The 19,644-nt window shown below is 46.0% G+C and overlaps 1 protein-coding gene across 1 annotated transcript; it reads left to right on the top strand.

Moving 5' to 3' along the window:
• The first annotated feature begins 1,693 nt into the window (after nucleotides 1-1,693).
• On the top strand, nucleotides 1,694-3,505 carry LOC120105567 (MATE efflux family protein). Its single transcript, XM_039118147.3, has 2 exons — nucleotides 1,694-1,851; nucleotides 1,917-3,505. Exons 1-2 carry the CDS (start codon nucleotides 1,783-1,785, stop codon nucleotides 3,348-3,350), a joined length of 1,503 nt encoding a protein of 500 aa, XP_038974075.3. The 5' UTR covers nucleotides 1,694-1,782; the 3' UTR covers nucleotides 3,351-3,505.
• The last annotated feature ends 16,139 nt before the right edge of the window (nucleotides 3,506-19,644 follow it).

Genomic DNA, 19,644 nt, shown 5'->3' with positions numbered 1-19,644 from the left:
ATTTGTACAACCTTCTCAATAGCAAGAACCGAGTTGCTATCATGGAGGCGCACTACAACGATCCATTCTGTATTTTTGATACCTGGAAGGCTTTAACAACAACAGCAGGGCTAGGTTGTGAGTGATGATGGTTACATTTAGTGGTTAGTAGCTATAAGTTCGCTTAGGTTTCATTTGAATATCAAATAGTTTATCTGGAGCTAAATAGATTAAATCATCAGTAACCACTCCCTCATCAAATTAAATGGGTTACAATTACTCACTATTTGGTTGACATCCTAAAAATTAATAAGATAAGTAGTAATAAAAAGTTAAAAAAAAAATGGAGAGAGAGAGATGAGAGAGAGTTCCTGTGGTCAACATTATTTAACCTTCGCCTCTGACATAAAGTTAAGCAGGTTAGGTTGAGATCTTATCTGTTTGATTTAATTGTTAATCCAACATTAACCATCATATAACCTACATCCAAACAAGGCCTTAAAAGATTGAATTGCACTACTTTTTTTTTAAAAAAAAAGAATTACACTGATTGCTATCTGCACTAAAATTTTGACATGAGGATAGCTTAAAGATTCTAATGATTGAGTTTTATAATGAATTTGGTTAGGGGATAAAAAGGCAAACTCATGGACGAGAACACATTTGAAATTTACAAGTTACACAAAGCTAATTACGTGCCATACCAACATTGTCCTATTATGATGGGAAGTGGGTGGCCAGCCCGATCCTTTCCCCTTCCACATACCACACATTTGTACTTCGCAGCCTTGTGGGTCTTCCGGCACATGACCCATCAAATCAAGCTCACACTCTCACGACCAAATCCAGATTGGTCGTTATGTGATCTCGATCAACCCACCCACCTGTTGGGAGCCACATACAACTATCATTAGTCCGAATTTATGACAAGCGCCTCTTTTAGGAGACTTGGTTAGGTGCGATCTCGTTAGCAACACTCGTGCTGCTATCCCTACTGGCTGTGGGGCTGCTGCTTTTTTTTTCTTGATGGATCTCATGCTTATTAGTTAGATGTAGAGCTTATAGTTGAGCAAACAAACAAAAAAGTAATGACCTATGTTTAGTTTTTTTTTTTTTTTTTTTTCTTTTTCGAGGTCGATACATCAAGTTAGCTCAACATACACTGCTTTCGTTTTTCAAGGATAAAATAAACTAAATTTGACCTAGAAAAGCTTAGACTAATTTAATTCTGACTTTGTGAGGTAGCTTTCTCTAAGTTTATTGTGTTAGAAATAAGTTATGCGACGTCCGACAGTATCTTTTTTGCCCAGGGGGAAAAGTGCACCGTAAAAGTTCATCTAATAGAATAGCTTCTATCGGATAGATTCAGTGAGGGAGCACCACTTGTTCCAAGATAACCTGGAACCAAACAGGGCCCTGCAATACTTGCATCCCCACCATTAAGGACCTTCGGGCCGGGCGTTGGAAAGAGAGTAGTGATGAGTGAAGGTGCCATGGAAAAAGGTTTCACCCCATTGACATTTTTGAGAACAAGAGACATGTCTGACCTCCTGAAAACAAGAGACAAGGAGACCATATTTACTTTACTTATTGTGCTGTTAATCTCACTTCTCTCCCCCCTCCTAAACCGGGCTTTTCCTCCAGCTTTAGATTAATCCACTCCACGTTCAAGCTGCTATAAATTCCCTCCCCCCTCCCCTTCTTTTTCACATGCAACCACCCCCACCCTCTCTCTCTTTCTCACTCGCGCGCGCGCGCGCACACACTCGGCCCGAGAACAAAAGGGGCTGCTGCTCCCCTGCCATGAGCAAGGAGAGAAAGAAAAGAATGGTCGCTGAAAACCAAATCCAAGAGTACCTGACAATGGCAGAGGTACAAATAATATCTTTTTCTCATTATATTAAATCATGTTTTCATTCGATGCTTTCGTTTTGAAGGTGTTGGAGGAGCTGAAGAGAATGAAGGCCATAGGCCTCCCCATAATTGCCATCAACCTTGTGGGCTACCTCAAAGGAATGGTCTCGGTGGTGTTCATGGGACGTCTGGGTCGCCTCGAGCTCGCGGGCGGCGCCCTCGCCGTCGGCTTCACCAACATCACTGGCTACTCTGTCCTCGCCGGCCTCGCCATGGGCATGGAGCCCATCTGCAGCCAGGCCTTCGGCTCCCGCAACCTCCCTCTCGCGGCGCGCACCCTCCGCCGCACCATCCTCATGCTCCTCGCCGCTTCCGTCCTGATCGCCATGCTCTGGATCAACCTCCAGGCCGTAATGCTCGCCCTCCACCAGGACCCCGACGTCGCCCGCGTCGCCGCCCGCTACTGCCGCTTCGCCCTGCCGGACCTCGCGGCCAACAGCCTCCTCCACCCGGTCCGCATCTACTTACGCAGCAAGGGCATGCCGCGCCCTCTCATGTGGTGCCTCTCGCTCGCCTTCGCCCTCCACGTACCCCTCACCGCCGTCCTCAGCTCCGCCCTGGGAGTGGCCGGCGTCGCGATCGCCACCTTCATCACCAACTTCGACACCATCATTTTCCTCCTAGCCTACGTCACGTACGCCGGCATCCCCGACGATCCCATTTACGCACCGCTGCCGCCCTTGCCGACGTCGGCCCCGAGCAAGCCGACGGCCGAGTGGGCATCCCTGCTCCGGCTAGCTCTGCCCAGCTGCTTAGGTGTCTGTCTGGAATGGTGGTGGTACGAGCTCATGACCATGGCCTCCGGTTACCTTAGCAAGCCTCACGTCACCCTCGCGACGTCGGCTATCGTCATACAGACGACGTCGTTGATGTACACGCTGCCGGTGACGTTGAGCGCGTCCGTGTCGGCTCGTGTCGGAAATGAGCTCGGTGCAGGCCGGCCGCGGAGGGCGCGGGCGGCGGCGGCGGCCGCCATGGGCCTTGCCGTCTTCGGCTCGTGCCTTGCCTTGCTTTGGACCATCTTGGGGAGGGAGGCTTGGGGGAGGGTGTTCACCGAGGACGTCGAGGTGCTCGAGCTCACGAAGACTGTTCTTCCGGTGATCGGGCTCTGCGAGCTAGCCAACTGCCCGCAGACCACCGGGTGCGGCGTCCTACGCGGCAGCGCCCGGCCGGCCGTCGGCGCGGTCATCAACCTCTACTCCTTCTATCTGGTGGGGGCGCCGGTGGCCATAGTCCTGGCCTTTGGACTCGATTGGGGCTTTGTGGGCTTATGCCTTGGGCTTCTGGCGGCCCAAGTTGTCTGTGCCATCTCTGTGACTTCTGTCGCTTTTCATACGGATTGGGACAGCGAGGCCTCCAAGGCTCTGCATTTGGTGGGTACGGGAGAGGTTCTACTTGAAGGCCCAAAAGACATGGCCCAAGAAGAGAGTGGGATTCTCACACAAGTGTTCTGCTAGACATGGAGCAAAGTGAAATAGCATGCTCAGTTATGGATGGTAGCGATGCATGTACATTTATGTAACCTTATTTTGTCTACTATATACCATGTCCTTACAAGCCTTTGATGTGATAAAGGCCATCATATATATAAGCATTATGGATTACAAATTAATACGAGTACGAGTCTCTACGGTGTCTTTTCATTTCCTTCCTACCAACTTCCACTATAACTGACATGAATCACTAAGGATCCCTCCCTCAAGTTGGTTTTCAAGCACTGCTAGTGTTAAGTCGGATATCTCACTTGAAAAAGCTAGCCACTCACAAACGTAGCAGTATCTCATTCTTGATTCACTGGCATCGATCGTACAAGCAGCTGAGATATAGATGGCCAAGTGAAAACTGGAAACATGTTATTTGATTCCTCTTGTTTACAATAAAAATATTAATGTAACCGAGGATGCAAGGTTATATCTGCTACTCTCGATCGACACTTGCATTGACGTGTTGAGCTAGCATTAGAGGCCAACGCATTCAGATGTGATGCAAGTACTGAATCCGTTTATGGGAAGTGCTTAACTTCCTGTTCTTACCCAACCCATCATGCAGTTTAGATGACGACCATTGCAACGTTACCATGCACTATTGCCCCCGTGGCTATCACTGGCACTTGCTATGAATACATGCAGATTTAGTATATCGTGCTAGCTCGAATAGTAACCCGATATAGTTCACCCTAGTTCCACATTTCATCTTTTTTTTATGGAGATTTAGTATATCGTGCTAGCTCGAATAGTAACCTGATATAGTTCACCCTAGTTCCACATTGCATCCTTTTTTTTTATGGTACATGGTAATGTTGATCTACCTCTTACCATCCATCATGGCCAACTAATTTCGAAGGTTTTGGACAGTTAGGGTAGGCTCCTATGTTACTTGCAATAACATGCAAAATACAAATCGAAGTTGGAATCAGATGGGATCACATTGTTGAAGTTTTTTTAATTTAAAAAAATAATAAATTTTAAATAAAAATAACATCAAACTTGTTCCTTAATTTTTATTTGGTTCGAATACTTTAAAATACTTTCTTTTTTCATTCCACATTGGATATGTGAGAGCAGACTTCAGCCGCCCATGTCATACGCATGGCAAACCCGCCCCATAATCTTCATACTTATTTCTAAGTGTCATTCAGCACCAACAAACATAATTTTTGCATATCCTGCATAGAAATTTTAATGATGCAGGTGAGCATTTATCCTCAATTGTGAAGTTAGTATGGTTACTATATATGAAGAACAAGTGATATCTAGTATGATGCCACTCATGGGTGGATGAGATGCGTATGGGAGTTACAAGTGGATCCCACAAAAAACTTGGAAAGTCATGAGCCTAGAAGAGGATAGCAATGTATGGAAGGATGGTGGATTGGCACGAGGCAGTCCACCCCCCGAATCTTCCACAAATAGGTTTGCTCTCACCTGCTCTAAGATAGATTGTAAAGTAGCTAGGATCTGTGGATCTAAAGGGAACAAGAAGGCAAGCAGATTCTTTTGAGAAAAGGCAGTGGAAAATCTTCCACAAATTTCATTCAGCAAATGAAATAGGCACGAGCTGGAAAAGGGGAAGAGGAAACAAGAAAGGAAACTGAGGCAAACCATATCTCATTTCATATGAGCATGTTGTTGACATGGAAAACGCCATGCATGTCATAACCTCAAGATCCGATATTGCATTCAAGTATTCAACATCAAGCCAACAAGGAATGCCAAACTGTGGCTCTAAGTAGACCAGTCTTTGACGGCATTTCTTGGAGACGCCACTTTTTATTGAAAGCCTGGGAGGTGAGACTTACAGAATCTTGGATTGAAATGATGCGTTTATGCTTATATTTGTTTTATATAGTCTATTGCTGCATGCCTTCGTACGTGATAAACAAGCAACACATGCATTAGAAATTACAAGAGAATCAAGAATCATGTTCCTCTTCGTTTCTACTTTCAGTTTACTCACACAAAAACTGGCAAGTACAATTCATGTAACATATGTAGTAGATATAAAGGATGTAATTAATCTTCTATATGATCATTTTTTTTTCTAAATCAATTCTTGTAATCTTGATAAATCCATTTCCAATGTGAGAAGGGTGCACTTCTCTCACTTCTCACCATCCAAATAAAAGCTGCACTTAACAGGATACATTTATCCAGGATTTTTGTTATGTAAGTGGGTACTTCTTGGCTATTCGGACTATGACTATTGTTGCACCTTTTCTTTTACTTCCATCTATATAACCCTACTAAATTGTCGAATTCGACGACACCACACATGCATGCATCCTTATGCATGCGAGCACTCATTCAATACTCTCTTCACCTGAAAAGAATTTGAGACGTGTGCCCAGAGACTACTGTATGGGGATACGCTGCATTGTTAGTTTGGAAGTAATAAAAGTGGTGCCGGTGCAATTCCATACATAGTGACTAAGACATTTCCAAGAGTCAGGAGTGAACAAATTTGATAGCCACATGGCTGAAAGCCTGGTGAGCTTCCATTTAGAAGGCGACCGATGGAGGCGATCTTTCAGATCTCCCACAGGCCAAGAATCACTTCTATTTCCCTTTAATGTAGACCTCAGATAGGTATAGTCTCGATCTCGATCGGAAACTAGGGATGTTAGCACACAAGATCAGAGTGAAAGCAAACAAAACCATATCTCATTGCATATCAGCATGCTAGTGACCCACAAATATGCTACATGTTATAGGCATGAGATAAATATTCAGATTCAGCAACAGATCAATGAGGAATACCCAACTTTGATGCTTGCAGAATACCATGTGTCTTTTCCTCTTATTCATCTCTTCTATTATACCTTTCTTTGATTTGAAACTATTATACCTTTCAATATGATAGATTGGCCACATAATTTTTCTTTTCCTTCTCATCTGTCATTATACCTCTCAGCATCATATATGGATTGGTCATGTGACTCTTCTTTTCATCCATTGCTATCACTATAAGGCAAATTATCTTGAATCTTCATCTGTGGGTCATGAGTACTCTCTATCACGCGCGTGAAAAATAAAGCGTTCATCGTGTAATCTAACTGATTTTGCTTAAGCAAGAGAATATAGAGGGATGGATTGACTTGAAAAAAAATGGATTTGTTTTTACTATAGGGGTATCACAATCATCAATACCAATACTTTGGAGGAGTCTTGATTTCCGATCTCGAGTTTCTTGATAGAATGGATAGGTTTTATTTGCCAATCACAGCAATCCATGTATGGTGCAATGGCGCAGGCCCCATGCAGCACGAGAAAAGCAAATCTAAGATGGGGCCTGCCCAATCATGGCTATCATGCAATACATGGATGGATGTGATTTGCAAACAGGCCTCTTGATCCAATGATGGGTGGGAGAGGTTCTGAATTCTACTTCAAATATCTCAATTATCCATGTGCTTGACACTAATCCATATAATTAACTCTTCCTTTCATAGTCCAATACAACTACGGTTCGCGTCGTCTTAAATTTCACTTCCCTTACATTTAGATATTACTCTAGATCACTTTGCCACACAGGGAATGATGCTCCTTGATGATCTCCATCATAGCAAAAGATGAATCTCTTTGTGACTTGGAGGCCCACAAGCTTGATTCTGTTGATTGGGCTAATCACAAATGCCACGATGGATGCGAATCAATTGCAGGAGATCATGAAACCATGAGAGGTAACGCACTCCTAGAGTTCAGAAGCAAATTAATCCTCTAATTACAACTCAAGTTGTAGAAAATTTCTAAACTTCGATACATGGCAAATTTCAGTAGAATCAATTGTGCCATGACATCAATATTTATTATAATTACATACCATAATGTCTATTATTAGCGAAATTTACAAAGTCGATGTTTTTTACTTCCTTCTGCAATTAAATCAATCAAATTATGTGTATTTTTATGTCATCTAATCTTAATAGTTTAATATTTTCTTTGGCTAATGACATCAATATTTTGTGGGGATGGAGTTAACTGATTGACCACTAGAAATTTTGAGTCAACTGACCTACCAATACTTTTAGATAGTATTATATTACTTTCATTATCAGATGCTGATACAGCTGTTCTAGTCATAAATTTTATGCAGAAGCTGGATCAGGTGAAAATAGAGAAGAATCAATATGATTGACCGTAAATAGACAAAAATTTCAAGCTTACATTAAAATTGCACATATAACTCTAATCTAGAATCAAAATTAGCACTCTTACCCTGACATTCATGCCATTTTTCGTGCCATTTTTCATGCCGTTTTGTAAATCTTTTATTAATTTTCTAAGCCAAATAATCCTTATGATTTCATAGTCCTATTCGACATTGTACGTAGCTTCTAGGTTAGAGATTGGGAGTAGGTTTCAGTTATTATTTTTAGTAATTTTTTTTAAAAAAAAATCTACTATTTCCAGTAATTTGTAAAGCTTATTTCTATAAAAGGCGGCCTAGGATTTAGTTTGAGGCATATTTCTGATTGATTAATATAACTTTCATGAAGTTTTCTTCCTTTCCCCACCTTCTTGCTTCTTGTACTTCTGTCGATTTAAACTTCTTTTGTATGTATAATGATAGTCATTAAAATTAAAAATATATTAAAAAGTTATAATAGTAATATATTTCATAAATAAATTGACGCAGGTTGTAGCTATGTCAAGTGGCAGAATAAGCTTTTCCTTAGCATCTGCATAATAGCCTCCAAATAAAGCTTTTCTTGAGAGAGAAACTCTGGTCTTCTTGAGAGAGAAACTCTGGCGTAGAGAGAGAGAGCTCCCAACGGCTATCTGGTCGGCGGCGCTCGCGAGCTGATTGACCGGGGAACTTGGTGCTCCGGTGGGCGGTGTGGGTCGGCTGGCCGGCGGGGATCTTGGGGAGTCCTCAGTTGATCGTCGAGAGCCTGGGGTGGCTGTAAGCGGGCGAGCGGCAGGGGTCTGGCAACCGAGGAGGAAACCCGAGGAAGAACGCCGGCGCCGGGCGGACCACACCGGAAGGGGGGTGTATACTGGTACACTCTGTCCCCCTGACCTGTTTGTTGTGTCTTCAGGTGGGCAGTAGCGGCATGGATCGCAAGGGGAAGCAGACGGCGGCGAAGGCGTCGGAGGAAATGGCGAGAGGCAACGGTGAGTCCACTGCTACCAGATCGAAGCCGACCGGTCGTGGGGTGCGCCCTAATGCCTGGTCGAAGCCGGGGCCGTGGATTACCCACTGGCCCACGGCCGAGGAGGTGGACCGCCTGAGCCGCCGCTTCCCAGAGGTGCTGCGGCCGCCGGAAGAGCCGATAGAGGCGGCCCAGCAGGTGTGGGAAGGGCGGGCGGCGATTGTCAGGAGTTTTAGCCGCCGGATTCCGGCGGAATGGGTAGCCAAGGATGTGGCCTCCCACGCGAAGCTTGAAGGAGTGGTGGCTGTCCCGTTAGCGGACGATTACATCGCCCTGCGATTCCGGTCGACGGAGGACCGGGATCGGGCTCTCAGGGGAGGGCCGTGGGTGGTGGCGGGGCAACTGCTCGCCATGAGCCCGTGGGTGTCGGACTTCGAGCCGGGGGATGGCACGGTGAACAGGGCGTTGGTATGGCTCCGGCTGCCGCGACTACCGCCGGAGTACTGGTCGACGTCGACCATCCTCCACATCGCGGCTCGCGCCGGCCAGCCGGTGGCGGTGGATGAAGTTACCGAGCAGCAGGTGGCGATGGGGTTCGCCCGGGTTAAAGTGGCGATTGATCCCACTGAACCGCTGCGGCCGGGGGTGCTAATACAGGGGAAGACGAAGGTGCGGTGGCAGCCCTTCGTCTTCGAGAATGTCCCTGTTCTCTGCCCTAGTTGCGGGCGAATGGGGCATACGGAGGTGACATGCCGTCTCCGGATGGTAGCGGGTGCACACAGGGAGGTGCATCCGGCGGCAATGGAGGCGGGGGACAACCCGGATTTGCCGACCGTCGGTGGTGGGGTGGACGTCCAGGGGCCAGTCTACGGCCCCTGGATGGTGGCAACACGGCGAAAGATCCCTCGGGGGGACCTGCCACCGCGGCCGAAGGATCCTCCCGGGCCCGATCATGAGGCTGGGTCGTCTGCGGGTCGGCCGGGGGGTCCGGTGGTTGCGTCATCATCGCCTGCAACGGTCTCTCCGGCAGACACGGCCGGCTGGCAGAAGCCGGCTAAGGTTGCTCGGCGTCGATCGCCGTCGGTAGCGGAGGGGGAAGGGATCCAGCTAGCCCCTCCTCTCGGCCCGTTTCAGGTGGACCTGGCCGATGACGACTTGCTCGGGGACGACGAGGTCGAGCCAGCCGAGCAGGACCGACGCGGGGGGACCACTCCCATGCGAGCGGACCCAGGGCCGAGTCAGGATGTCCTGATGCAGGCTGAGATCGGGTCTGGTGGGCCAGCTGTGGCCCGGGCCCAAGTTCAGAAGAGGCCCAGGCCACCGGTGGACCCGGGCCCGCACGGTGGCCCAGGTAGGGGGGATCACCTACGTGCGCTTCCTGCGGTGGGTCAGCGGGCTGACGCGTTGTTGGCCCGCGGCCGGGCCCAGAGGAGGGGACGTCGGGGCCGTGGGCTGCCGGGTGCGACTCGGGATGCGTCTGCAGCGCGGGGCACGCTGCGTGCTCGATCAGCCCCGGGCCTGCGGGCCTCCCCAGCGGCGGGAGAGCGGGCCCGGGAGCTGTTGGGCCGGGCCGACTCGCACGGTGGCCATGCCCCCCTGAGTGAGGTACAGCCATGGGATGCGCAGGGTGGTACTGGCCCCGCTGGAGTCTTCCGGTTTGGCCCTCTGCCCCTGGTTGCGGGTGAGCAGGGGGAAGCCTCCTCTAGTGGGAGTAGGGCCAGGGATCACCTCCGGCCTTCTCCGGAGGGGGGGTCAGGCCGCGCCACCGAGACCAGAAGAGGGTACGGACCACATGCTTACTGTGCAGCGTATCAGGGCGGCAGTCATGCAGTCCACTCCTGACGAGCAGGGGATGGGCCCAGGCATCGTACCTGAGGCCGGCCCCGCGTACCAGGGGGAGGATGGGTCTGAGGCCGACTTTGTGGACTGTGATCCATGAGGATCCTAGCTTGGAATTGTAGGGGGGCAGCCAAGCCGTCCTTCATGTCTTCTTTCAAACGGTTAGTGCAAATTCAGTGCCCAGAGATCTGTGTCCTTAGTGAGACCCGGCTATCTGGTGAGGGGCTTGCACGTCTGAGACGACGTCTGGGGAGGGACTGGGAGACATACGCAGTCGAGTCCCAGGGGTTGTCGGGAGGTATCTTGCTCCTGTGGAGGCGTGGGGTGGCGACCTTTGATGTCTTCCATAACTGCTCTCAACAGGTAGTTATGGTTGTATCGGCACCTGATGCTCCTCCGTGGGTTTTGTGTGGGGTGTATGCAAGCACTAATCACAGGGTCAGGAGAGTCCTCTGGCAGGAGATTGCTAGTCTCACTGCCCAGGGTGTCCCGACAGTTGTTGTTGGTGACTTCAATTGCATCCTGAGTTCGGGTGACAAGAGGGGAGGGGCAGCCTTCACGGATAGAGTGGACAGGAGGGAGTTCCGTGATTTTGTGTCACGCACTGGCCTGGTGGACTTAGGTTACTCAGGACCTCAGTTTACCTGGTGCAATAATCAGCTTGGCAGTGCTAGGGTTTGGGAGCGTCTGGACAGGGCCTTTGCGTCCCCAGATTGGTTTCTTCTCTTTCCTACCTGCAGGGTTACTCACTTACCTCGGATCGCCTCGGACCACTGCCCCCTGCTGATTTCTACATCACTGGGACCCAGGCATCATAGCCCCTTCCGCTTTGAGAAGGTTTGGCTATCGTACCCCCAGTCCTGGGATATTGTACGTGATGCATGGCGCCTCCCGGTGCGTGGAGACGCTATGCACCGGGTGTCGCGCAAACTAGAGTTGGCCAAGAGGCGTCTCCGGCGATGGAACCGCGAGGTTGTGGGCGATATCTTCCGGAGAGTGGAGGGGGTTGAGGCCGCGATCTCCGACTTGCAGTCGAAAGAAGATTTGGAAGGCACGCTTTCGACGAGCGATATGGGCGACCTTCGGGGGCTTCTAGCGACTCACCACTCCCTTCTACGACAGCACGAGATCTTCTGGCGTCAGAAATCTCGAGTCCAGTGGGTGCGTGAGGGTGACCGCAATACTAGTTTCTTCCACCGGACTACGATTATTCGGAGGCAGCGGAGCTCGATTCACTCGCTGCGAGATAGGTCGGGACATCGGGTGGAAGGTGAGCCCTCCATTCGTCAGATCTTGTTGGATTTCTTCTGCACCAGATGGACGGAGGAGGAGGAGTCCGACGACAGCAACCCCATCCCTCCGCGGATGGATGTGAGGATCGAGGATGATGAGAACGCAGCCCTGGTCCGACCGGTGTCGGCACAGGAGGTACAGGAGGCAGTCTGGGCTTTGGCTCCAGACAAGGCTCCGGGACCAGATGGGTTTCCCCCGTTCTTCTTTCGACGATATTGGGGTATTATTCAGATAGCGGTGGTTGAGGCCATTCAGTGCTTCTTCTCCCAGGCGGTGATGCCAGGGGATTGGAAGGCTACCTTCATCACGCTCATTCCGAAGCGTCAGGAGGCGGCCGAGCCCTGCCACTTCAGACCCATTAGCTTGTGCACTACCTTGTATAAGGTAGTGGCCAGAATTATGGTTCGGAGGATGAAGCCCCTTCTGCCTGGCATCATTAGTCAGGAGCAGGGGGCGTTTATAGCTGGCAGAAACATTTCCCATAATGTTCTGCTGGCTCAGGAGATGATGTGGGACCTTCAGCGAGCATCGAAGCGACATAGCCTGATGGCTATTAAACTGGATATGGAGAGAGCTTATGACAGGATCAGATGGAGATTTCTTCAGCAGACACTGGAGGCGTACGGATTCCATAGGCAGTGGATCGACTGGGTGCTGGGGTGTGTCAGGGGGCCAAAGTTTTCGATTTTGGTCAATGGCACACCTTCTCCTTTCTTTGAGTCTACTATGGGGCTGCGTCAGGGATGCCCTTTATCTCCTTACTTGTTTATTCTTTGTGCTGATATTTTGTCTCATGATTTGCAGAGGGTGTGTGCCCGTAGGGAGCTGGAGGCCTATGTTCCCGCCCCGGGGGCTAGTCCTCTTTCCCACTTACTCTTCGCTGACGATTGTCTTCTTTTGGCCAGGGCGCGGGTTTCTGATGCACGGGTCCTTCGCAGGGTGGTAGCAGATTACTGTATGGCGTCGGGCCAGAGAGTCAATTTCCAGAAGTCAGCTGTCCGCTTCAGCCCGAGTACGGAGAGCAGGGTCAGACAGGAGATTCGTGGGATTTTGCAGATTCCTGAGTAGGAGGAGACATTGACCTACCTGGGAGTCCCCATCACAGGCCGCAGATTACGAGTGGCAGAGTGTTCCAGCCTGGTGCAGCGGGTGGAGAGCAGGTTGGAGGGATGGAGAGCAGTCTCCCTATCTATGATGGGGAGACTGACCTTGATCAGATCAGTGTTGGGGTCCATGCCAGTTTATCTCATGGCCAACACTGTGGTTCCGAAGACGACCTTACTGAGGATTGAGCGACTGTTGCGGTGCTTCCTGTGGGGGTCACATGGCGGAGGCCGTGGGGTGCATCTGGTAGCCTGGGAGCACGTATGCCGGCCTACCAGCGAGGGCGGTCTCGGGGTGCAGTCCCTGCTGGAGCGTCGCGAGGCCTTCATTGCTCGGCATGCAGCTCGGTTTCTGCTAGAGCCACACGGGCTGTGGAGTCAGGTGATGGCTGCCAGATATGGACGTGACGGCTCTGAGGTGGCATGGAGTGGGCGGCGAGTCTCCTTCATGTGGCGTGAGATTGGGAGGTATGTGCCGACGGTGTCGGCCAATACCAGGTGGATAGTAGGCGATGGGCGGAGTATTGATGTGACTGCGGACCCATGGGTGGACACTGTCCCACTGAGGTGCTGGCCGACCATGATTGATGCTGCGGCGGCGGAGGGACTGCGGGTTTCTGATCTTCTGGCCCCAGGAGAGTCAGCATGGGATGATGCCAGGTTACGTCAGCTGTTTGGGGGACATCTAGCTGAGAGGATCCGGTCTCTTCCGGTGCCAGGCTATGGGGGGCCTGATGTTAGGGTTTGGGGCACTTCTTGCCGATCCAGGGTCCGATTGGGAGATCTTGCCGGTGTTATCCAGCAGGAGCATGAGCCAGGGCCGGACTACACTTGGATCTGGAGGTCAGGGCTCCACCCGAGGGCTGCACTCTTCCTATGGAAGGTGGCGTGGGACCGCCTCCCGACGAGAGCAGCGCTGAGTAGGCGAGGATGTGGGATCCCTGCGGAGTGCGGGACATGCAGTGTGGAGGAGTCGGTCGACCACGTGCTTTTCCAGTGTACGTGAGCGAGGTCGGCATGGCAGTGGGCAGGGTTCCCGCAGGAGGTCTGGTATGGGAGGCCTCAGTTTTTACAGATGATGCAGCAGTGGTTGGTCCGCCCTCGGACATGTCTGGAGGCTATTCGAGCGACTTGCACAGCACATCAGATCTGGCTGGCAAGGAACGCTCGTACCCTCGGTGAGCGCAGGGTGTCACCGAGGTTCGTGGTGGAGCTAGCGCGCGTACAGGCATTGGAGATCAGATCCTCTTCAGATGGACCTCTGATAGCTCGGGACACCTGGGGTTCTCTTTCTGCTTCGGCAGCTTCTCAGATGGTGTTCTTCACCTGGGAACCCCCACCCCCGAGTTTCCTCAAGGTCAACTTCGATGGATCGGTTTTGGATGGAGGCGCGCGAGGTGGTGCGGGCTTTGTGATACGGGACCCGCACTCCAGAGTCGTGGCTGCAGGGGGCTGTCAGCTGTTCGGCATGTCGGTCCCCGGGGCAGAGTTACGAGCTGCCTGGGCCGGCCTTCGATATGCGAGGCAGGCTTTGCAGGCTGGCTCGATTGTGTTGGAGGGCGACTCAGCCACAGTCATCAGTTGGATTCAGAAGGGGCTGAGGGGTGAGGGCTCAGACCACCCCTTGGTTCGGGACATTGGGATGATGTGTGGGGTTGGGGTGGCCATTCAGGCCAAGCATGTATTTCGAGAAGCCAATGGGGCAGCCGACTGGGTGGCTGCCTTCGCGGCTCATCACTCAGGATACACCCTGTGGGTGGGGGAGGGGGAGTTGCCTCTGGCTCTCCGTGAGTTAGTATTTTTTGACTTTATTGGGTGTATTCGTACACGTCTTGTATGAAAACCTGCTTTTAGCAAAAAAAAAAAAAGCTTTACCAACGCGATGTAGCACTGAGTTAGCTTTCAGGATGAGCAAGTTATACTCGAAAGACCATCAACTATCAGTAGCATCTAAAGATAATCTGATTAATTTCTAGTAGCAGATAGTCAAAGAAATCTAATCCTAATTGGATGCAGTCATCCAAGGATATCAAAATAGTCATTAGGTTAAGTTTATAAATATTTTTTAATGATAAATATTCATTATGTAGGATGTAATACATTATTATCTATAGGGTTCGTTTAGCCGGGGTATGTCAGATTACTCGAAAATCTAACAATTTTTAAAAATTATTTATCTGAAAACAATAAATTTTATCATATTTGGTTTACTTTAAAAAATAGTATTGGAAAAAAATTACTATATATAATTAGAGGTAATCTTATATGTGAATGGTGCCAAATTTCCAACAATACTCTTGAATAAGCAATTCAAGTAATAACACTTTTTTTCTCAGTCCTTGGCAATTTATGGCCACTTACATTATTGTTGTCAATATTAGCTATTTCAAATATTGAAATATATTTACATGAGTTAATAAATATTTTTAAATTATTTATACACATATTAGAAAATATATTTATTTTTATAAATAAATTTTAGCATGTTTTGATATATAAATAAATATATTAATTATTAATAAATCCTGCATTATATTTATTGAAAATTAATAAATATTTGTAATTATTTATTAAATATTAGTATTTATTAATTAATATATTAATACATTTATAATATAATAATAATAATATTAATATTACTAGTTATGTAATATAATTAATAAATATTAATATAATATAAATGATGGTATTTTTATCAGGAAACCGTAATGTCAGATTACCTCTATTTGGTAATCAAGTATAGGAAAACAAATACTACTTCTTTGATGATATTTGTTTTACTTTCTCTTTCAGAAAAATAGATATAAAATTTGCATTTAGTTTACTATCTTTTTTATTTGTTTTTTTAACCAAATATGTTAATCTGATATGAAATTTATTTTGTTATGCTAAATTATCTCCAATCAAATAGACTTGTTTTTAAAAAAATGTATAGCAATAACATCTATAGTTGATGTTGTACTTATAAAATCTAATATTTTGACTTGAAGTCCTTTATTTTCTTTGGCTTAGGAAAAAAGAGGGGGGGGGGGGGGGGGGAGGGGGAGGAGAATTAACCCCACCCGCATAGCAGCTTCTATTGGGGCCTCCCTTCCATCAGAGAATGTCCGATGCTGGTAGAAAATACACTCATATCCTTTCCGACCCTGGGGAGCCCTACCAACGTGGCAGCTCCTTCCACGTGTAAGTACGTCACCCCAGCACCACCTCAATACTGGCGGACCAGATGACGACTTCACCAGACAAATCAGGCAGAAGGCATCCGGTCTCCGCATTTAATCGATGCCCGCGCTTTTCAAATTTACGCCATTTTGGTAAAATCTTATCTTCATTCCAATCGTGCTACCATCTTGGTGTTTGACTTATAGTTCTTTCGGTAACAACTATTTTCTACACAACTCGCCTATTTGGACTTGAACTCAGACGAAGGCGATGCAGGTCGTATAGAGCTTGGTCAATTTTAGATGAGGGGATCAGGCATGTGGTCAAACGATGGGTTGCCTTGGGAATTGGGCTTTGTTAGTTAAATCACATAGAATTCAAGTCCTGGCCCGACAACTCCAGTTGTCACAAGCCTAAAGAATAAGAAATTAGCTTCTGGTTACGGATCCAAGATTGCATGGCAGCAAATTGCATCCTGTCAACCGCACTATCTGAGATCTGAAGTACAAGTGCCATGCCCAGATTAACAAATAAAATAAAATGATATGATAGGAATAATGGAACCCAAATCCACATCAAGATCCTTTGGAGTACTAGTAGACCATCTGGATCCAAATGTTATCATAGTTTTGACTTTATGCATTGGTACCACATTATTAAAACATTACGCAATATCTAAGTTTTCTGTATTATATTATCTAAACCCGGTCCAGTTAGATCATCGATCTATTTCTAGCCCTACAATAACTAGGGCTGAAATCAGATTAGATACAGATCAAATACTGACATATCCATATCCATATTTATTTTATTTGACGAATATAAATACAAATATGGATGTTAGTCGAATGCAAAAATTTATATTTATATTTATTTTAAACGAATATAGATACCAATTGAATACTAAAAGTACGGATGTAAATATGGATACAAATCGGATAATCAAACTTTATAACTATAGAATCAAAAATATTACTAACTAGATGATAAATCAAGTTCATAACACATTAATATGATCATTTATTTTTCCTAAAAACTCATGAGTGCTATATAAAATTAAGTAGGATTACAAATAAATTCAGATATTCGGATATGGATTAGATAGTTATCTATCCATATCTATGTCCATTTTTCTTTGACAGATATAGATGTGGGTATAGATATTGGTCAGCTGGTCAAGTTTCCATCCATATCCGAATAGATTTGAATATGAAAATGAATTCGAAAGAATATTATCCAATCCTCTTTCATCCCTAGCAATAACCCAACCTTAAACGGGTTTACCGGGTTATTGGACCTTCGTTACGGACCCTAGTCCTGTGGCCACCATAAAGATTGTGCGTCCACTTGAATTGCATTAGTGATAACACGACCACTGATTCCTCCTAGTGTGGTAAGATTGCATGGGACCACTTTGTGCAGTTCTACTCAAGCTTCTTGTTGGTAGGTAGGGGTGCACCATAATGATACCTTTCTTTAATGATGTTTAGCCATTTAAAACCATTCTTTCTGAAAATATGGCTGAACCTAGGGTTTATGCTCTCTTGAAATGCTCAACTATACTGAAGAAAATAGAGAATGAAAGTAAAGGAAGAGGACTCCATTGTTTTGCCTCTTTGAAGGAATTGATGCTTCATATGTATTCACTTACTGCAGCACTTTGATGCTTAAAAATATCCCAAGGAATGAACTCATCTTGGCAATAGTGATTGTCGAAAGCTTTGGTGAGAATATATAATGTTTCAGGTCCGTAACTTAGGTTATGATCACATGGAACTGGCTAGCTTCACTTGATGCATGAGGAGAGGACTCCATGATCAGGTACCTTTCAAAAGACATTTAGCTTTGGTGCAATTAGGTTGCAGCATACATGATGCTCCACCCGAAAAAAAAAAGTGCAGCATATTTGTAGAATAAAGATTAGATCGCGGTCTAATCACTCTCGTTAAGAGAATGTAAAAGATAAAATTTATATTGTATTTATTTTTGAAAAATAGATATGCAATATATATGTATAAATATAGTATCAATAAGAATGAAAAAGATAAAATACATATTATTTATTCTTGAAAAATAGATATGCAACATATACAGTAATAAATGTATAAATATAGTCTGATTGTGATAAATGAATTTCAGCTAAACATAATTTCAAAGTGAAATCTAATAGAGATTAATAACTAGTGGTCATGAGGTAGGTGTGGCACATCAAAATAGACATGATTATTTATACATGTTGGACATTTACATGGCAGCCTAGAAAGTAGGTGAAAAAACCTTTACCCCACAAATGAAATGGTCTGATCCAACATGTAGGCCATTAATAGAACCACAAATCAATGGGAAGATCAAGCCATACAGTATAATAGCCAAAGTCGCCCTTGGTTTAGGAAGAAAATACTTAGTAATGTCCAATCAAAATTGGAGATGGAGACATACCCCATTAGCTTGAAAAGCACAAGCATGGACCTTGATTTTTGGGATTTGCTACTTGCTACGAGGGGAGACAGTTTACCTTTAGAAAATGTGATACACTTAATGCTTTGCTCATCCAAAAAGATTAGTTGGAAGATGTTATTTAGGTTCCTTGGCCCTTTATAAGTACTCAAGATCTACCCAGTGCATAACCGATGTGGGACCAAACATATGCCCGCATGGATCCTCACAATTTTACTATTACAAGATTTCATAGGAAAAAAAAGAAAAATATTATAAGATCTGCTACAATAACATTTGAGTAGAATTTAAATATTAACTTCGTGTTCTAGAATTTGTATGCCCATATGATCTAAGCCTATCCTCCATGGAAAGTGGGTCAGGTCTAATGCTTATGGGACCATTTGATGGTCCGATAACAACATGGTCTCTTGATCGTACTCGAGATACATGAAAGTGCAGGCTCACACATGATACACTTGAGCACGACATCGAAAGCCCATGCTTTCATGTATTTTGTTGCATGATCCACGGGCTCATACTACATCAGACCATCAAATAAACCACCAATCTTGGTATGACATTTACATCAGTTGGTAAGACTTGGATTCCAAATGTAGGCTTCCAAATTTAAAATCTTAGGTCTTGCCAGATTCCACCTAACCTAAGCTAGGTTAGAAAATCAATATTATGAAGTTATATAAGTTGGAATTTGACTACTTACCATACACATAATCCGCACTTGTGACAGGGGAATAGGTGATAACAAAAATCATCTTGAAGAAAAAAATTGGGAAAAATTATTAAAAGGATTGAATAATTTTCCCAGCTCTCTCCAACTCTTTTCTTTCCATTTCTAAATCGGGGATCTCCCTCATCAAATTTTATGTTCTGCATTGTCACTCCTGACATCCACATGGTGCTCGTTTAGATTATACATGAATAGCCTATGCATATGGTGAGATGAAGTGCATGCAGTGAGAAGTCCTACTATGGAAGAAGAAAACTTTGAGAAAAGCCAAAGAATTTGCAATCTCCTAATTTGGCGATAATATAAACCTTTTTTTTTTTAGTACAACGGTGAATTATACTGACCTAGCATGAGTATAACTACAAAAAATCAGAAAAAAGAAGTCTCAGAGGACTCCACCCGAATGCTGAGTAACGAAGATTTATTATATAATCTAAAATTTAGGATAATATGATCCATGATTCTCTCAAGCTTGCAAACTTACTTCTGTTTTTATTTTGTCGCATCATCACTAATTGGATTATCTATAGATAACATACAATAGAGTATATGGTCTTAATTATTTATGGGGAACT

This window comes from Phoenix dactylifera, chromosome 2 (genome assembly GCF_051530095.1).
Source record: "Phoenix dactylifera cultivar Ajwa chromosome 2, Ajwa_hap1_PhDact_Kaust_v1.1, whole genome shotgun sequence".
In the NCBI taxonomy this organism is placed as follows: Eukaryota; Viridiplantae; Streptophyta; class Magnoliopsida; order Arecales; family Arecaceae; genus Phoenix; species Phoenix dactylifera.
Note: the sequence above shows the minus strand (reverse complement) of the source record. Positions and strands in the feature narration are given on the sequence as shown.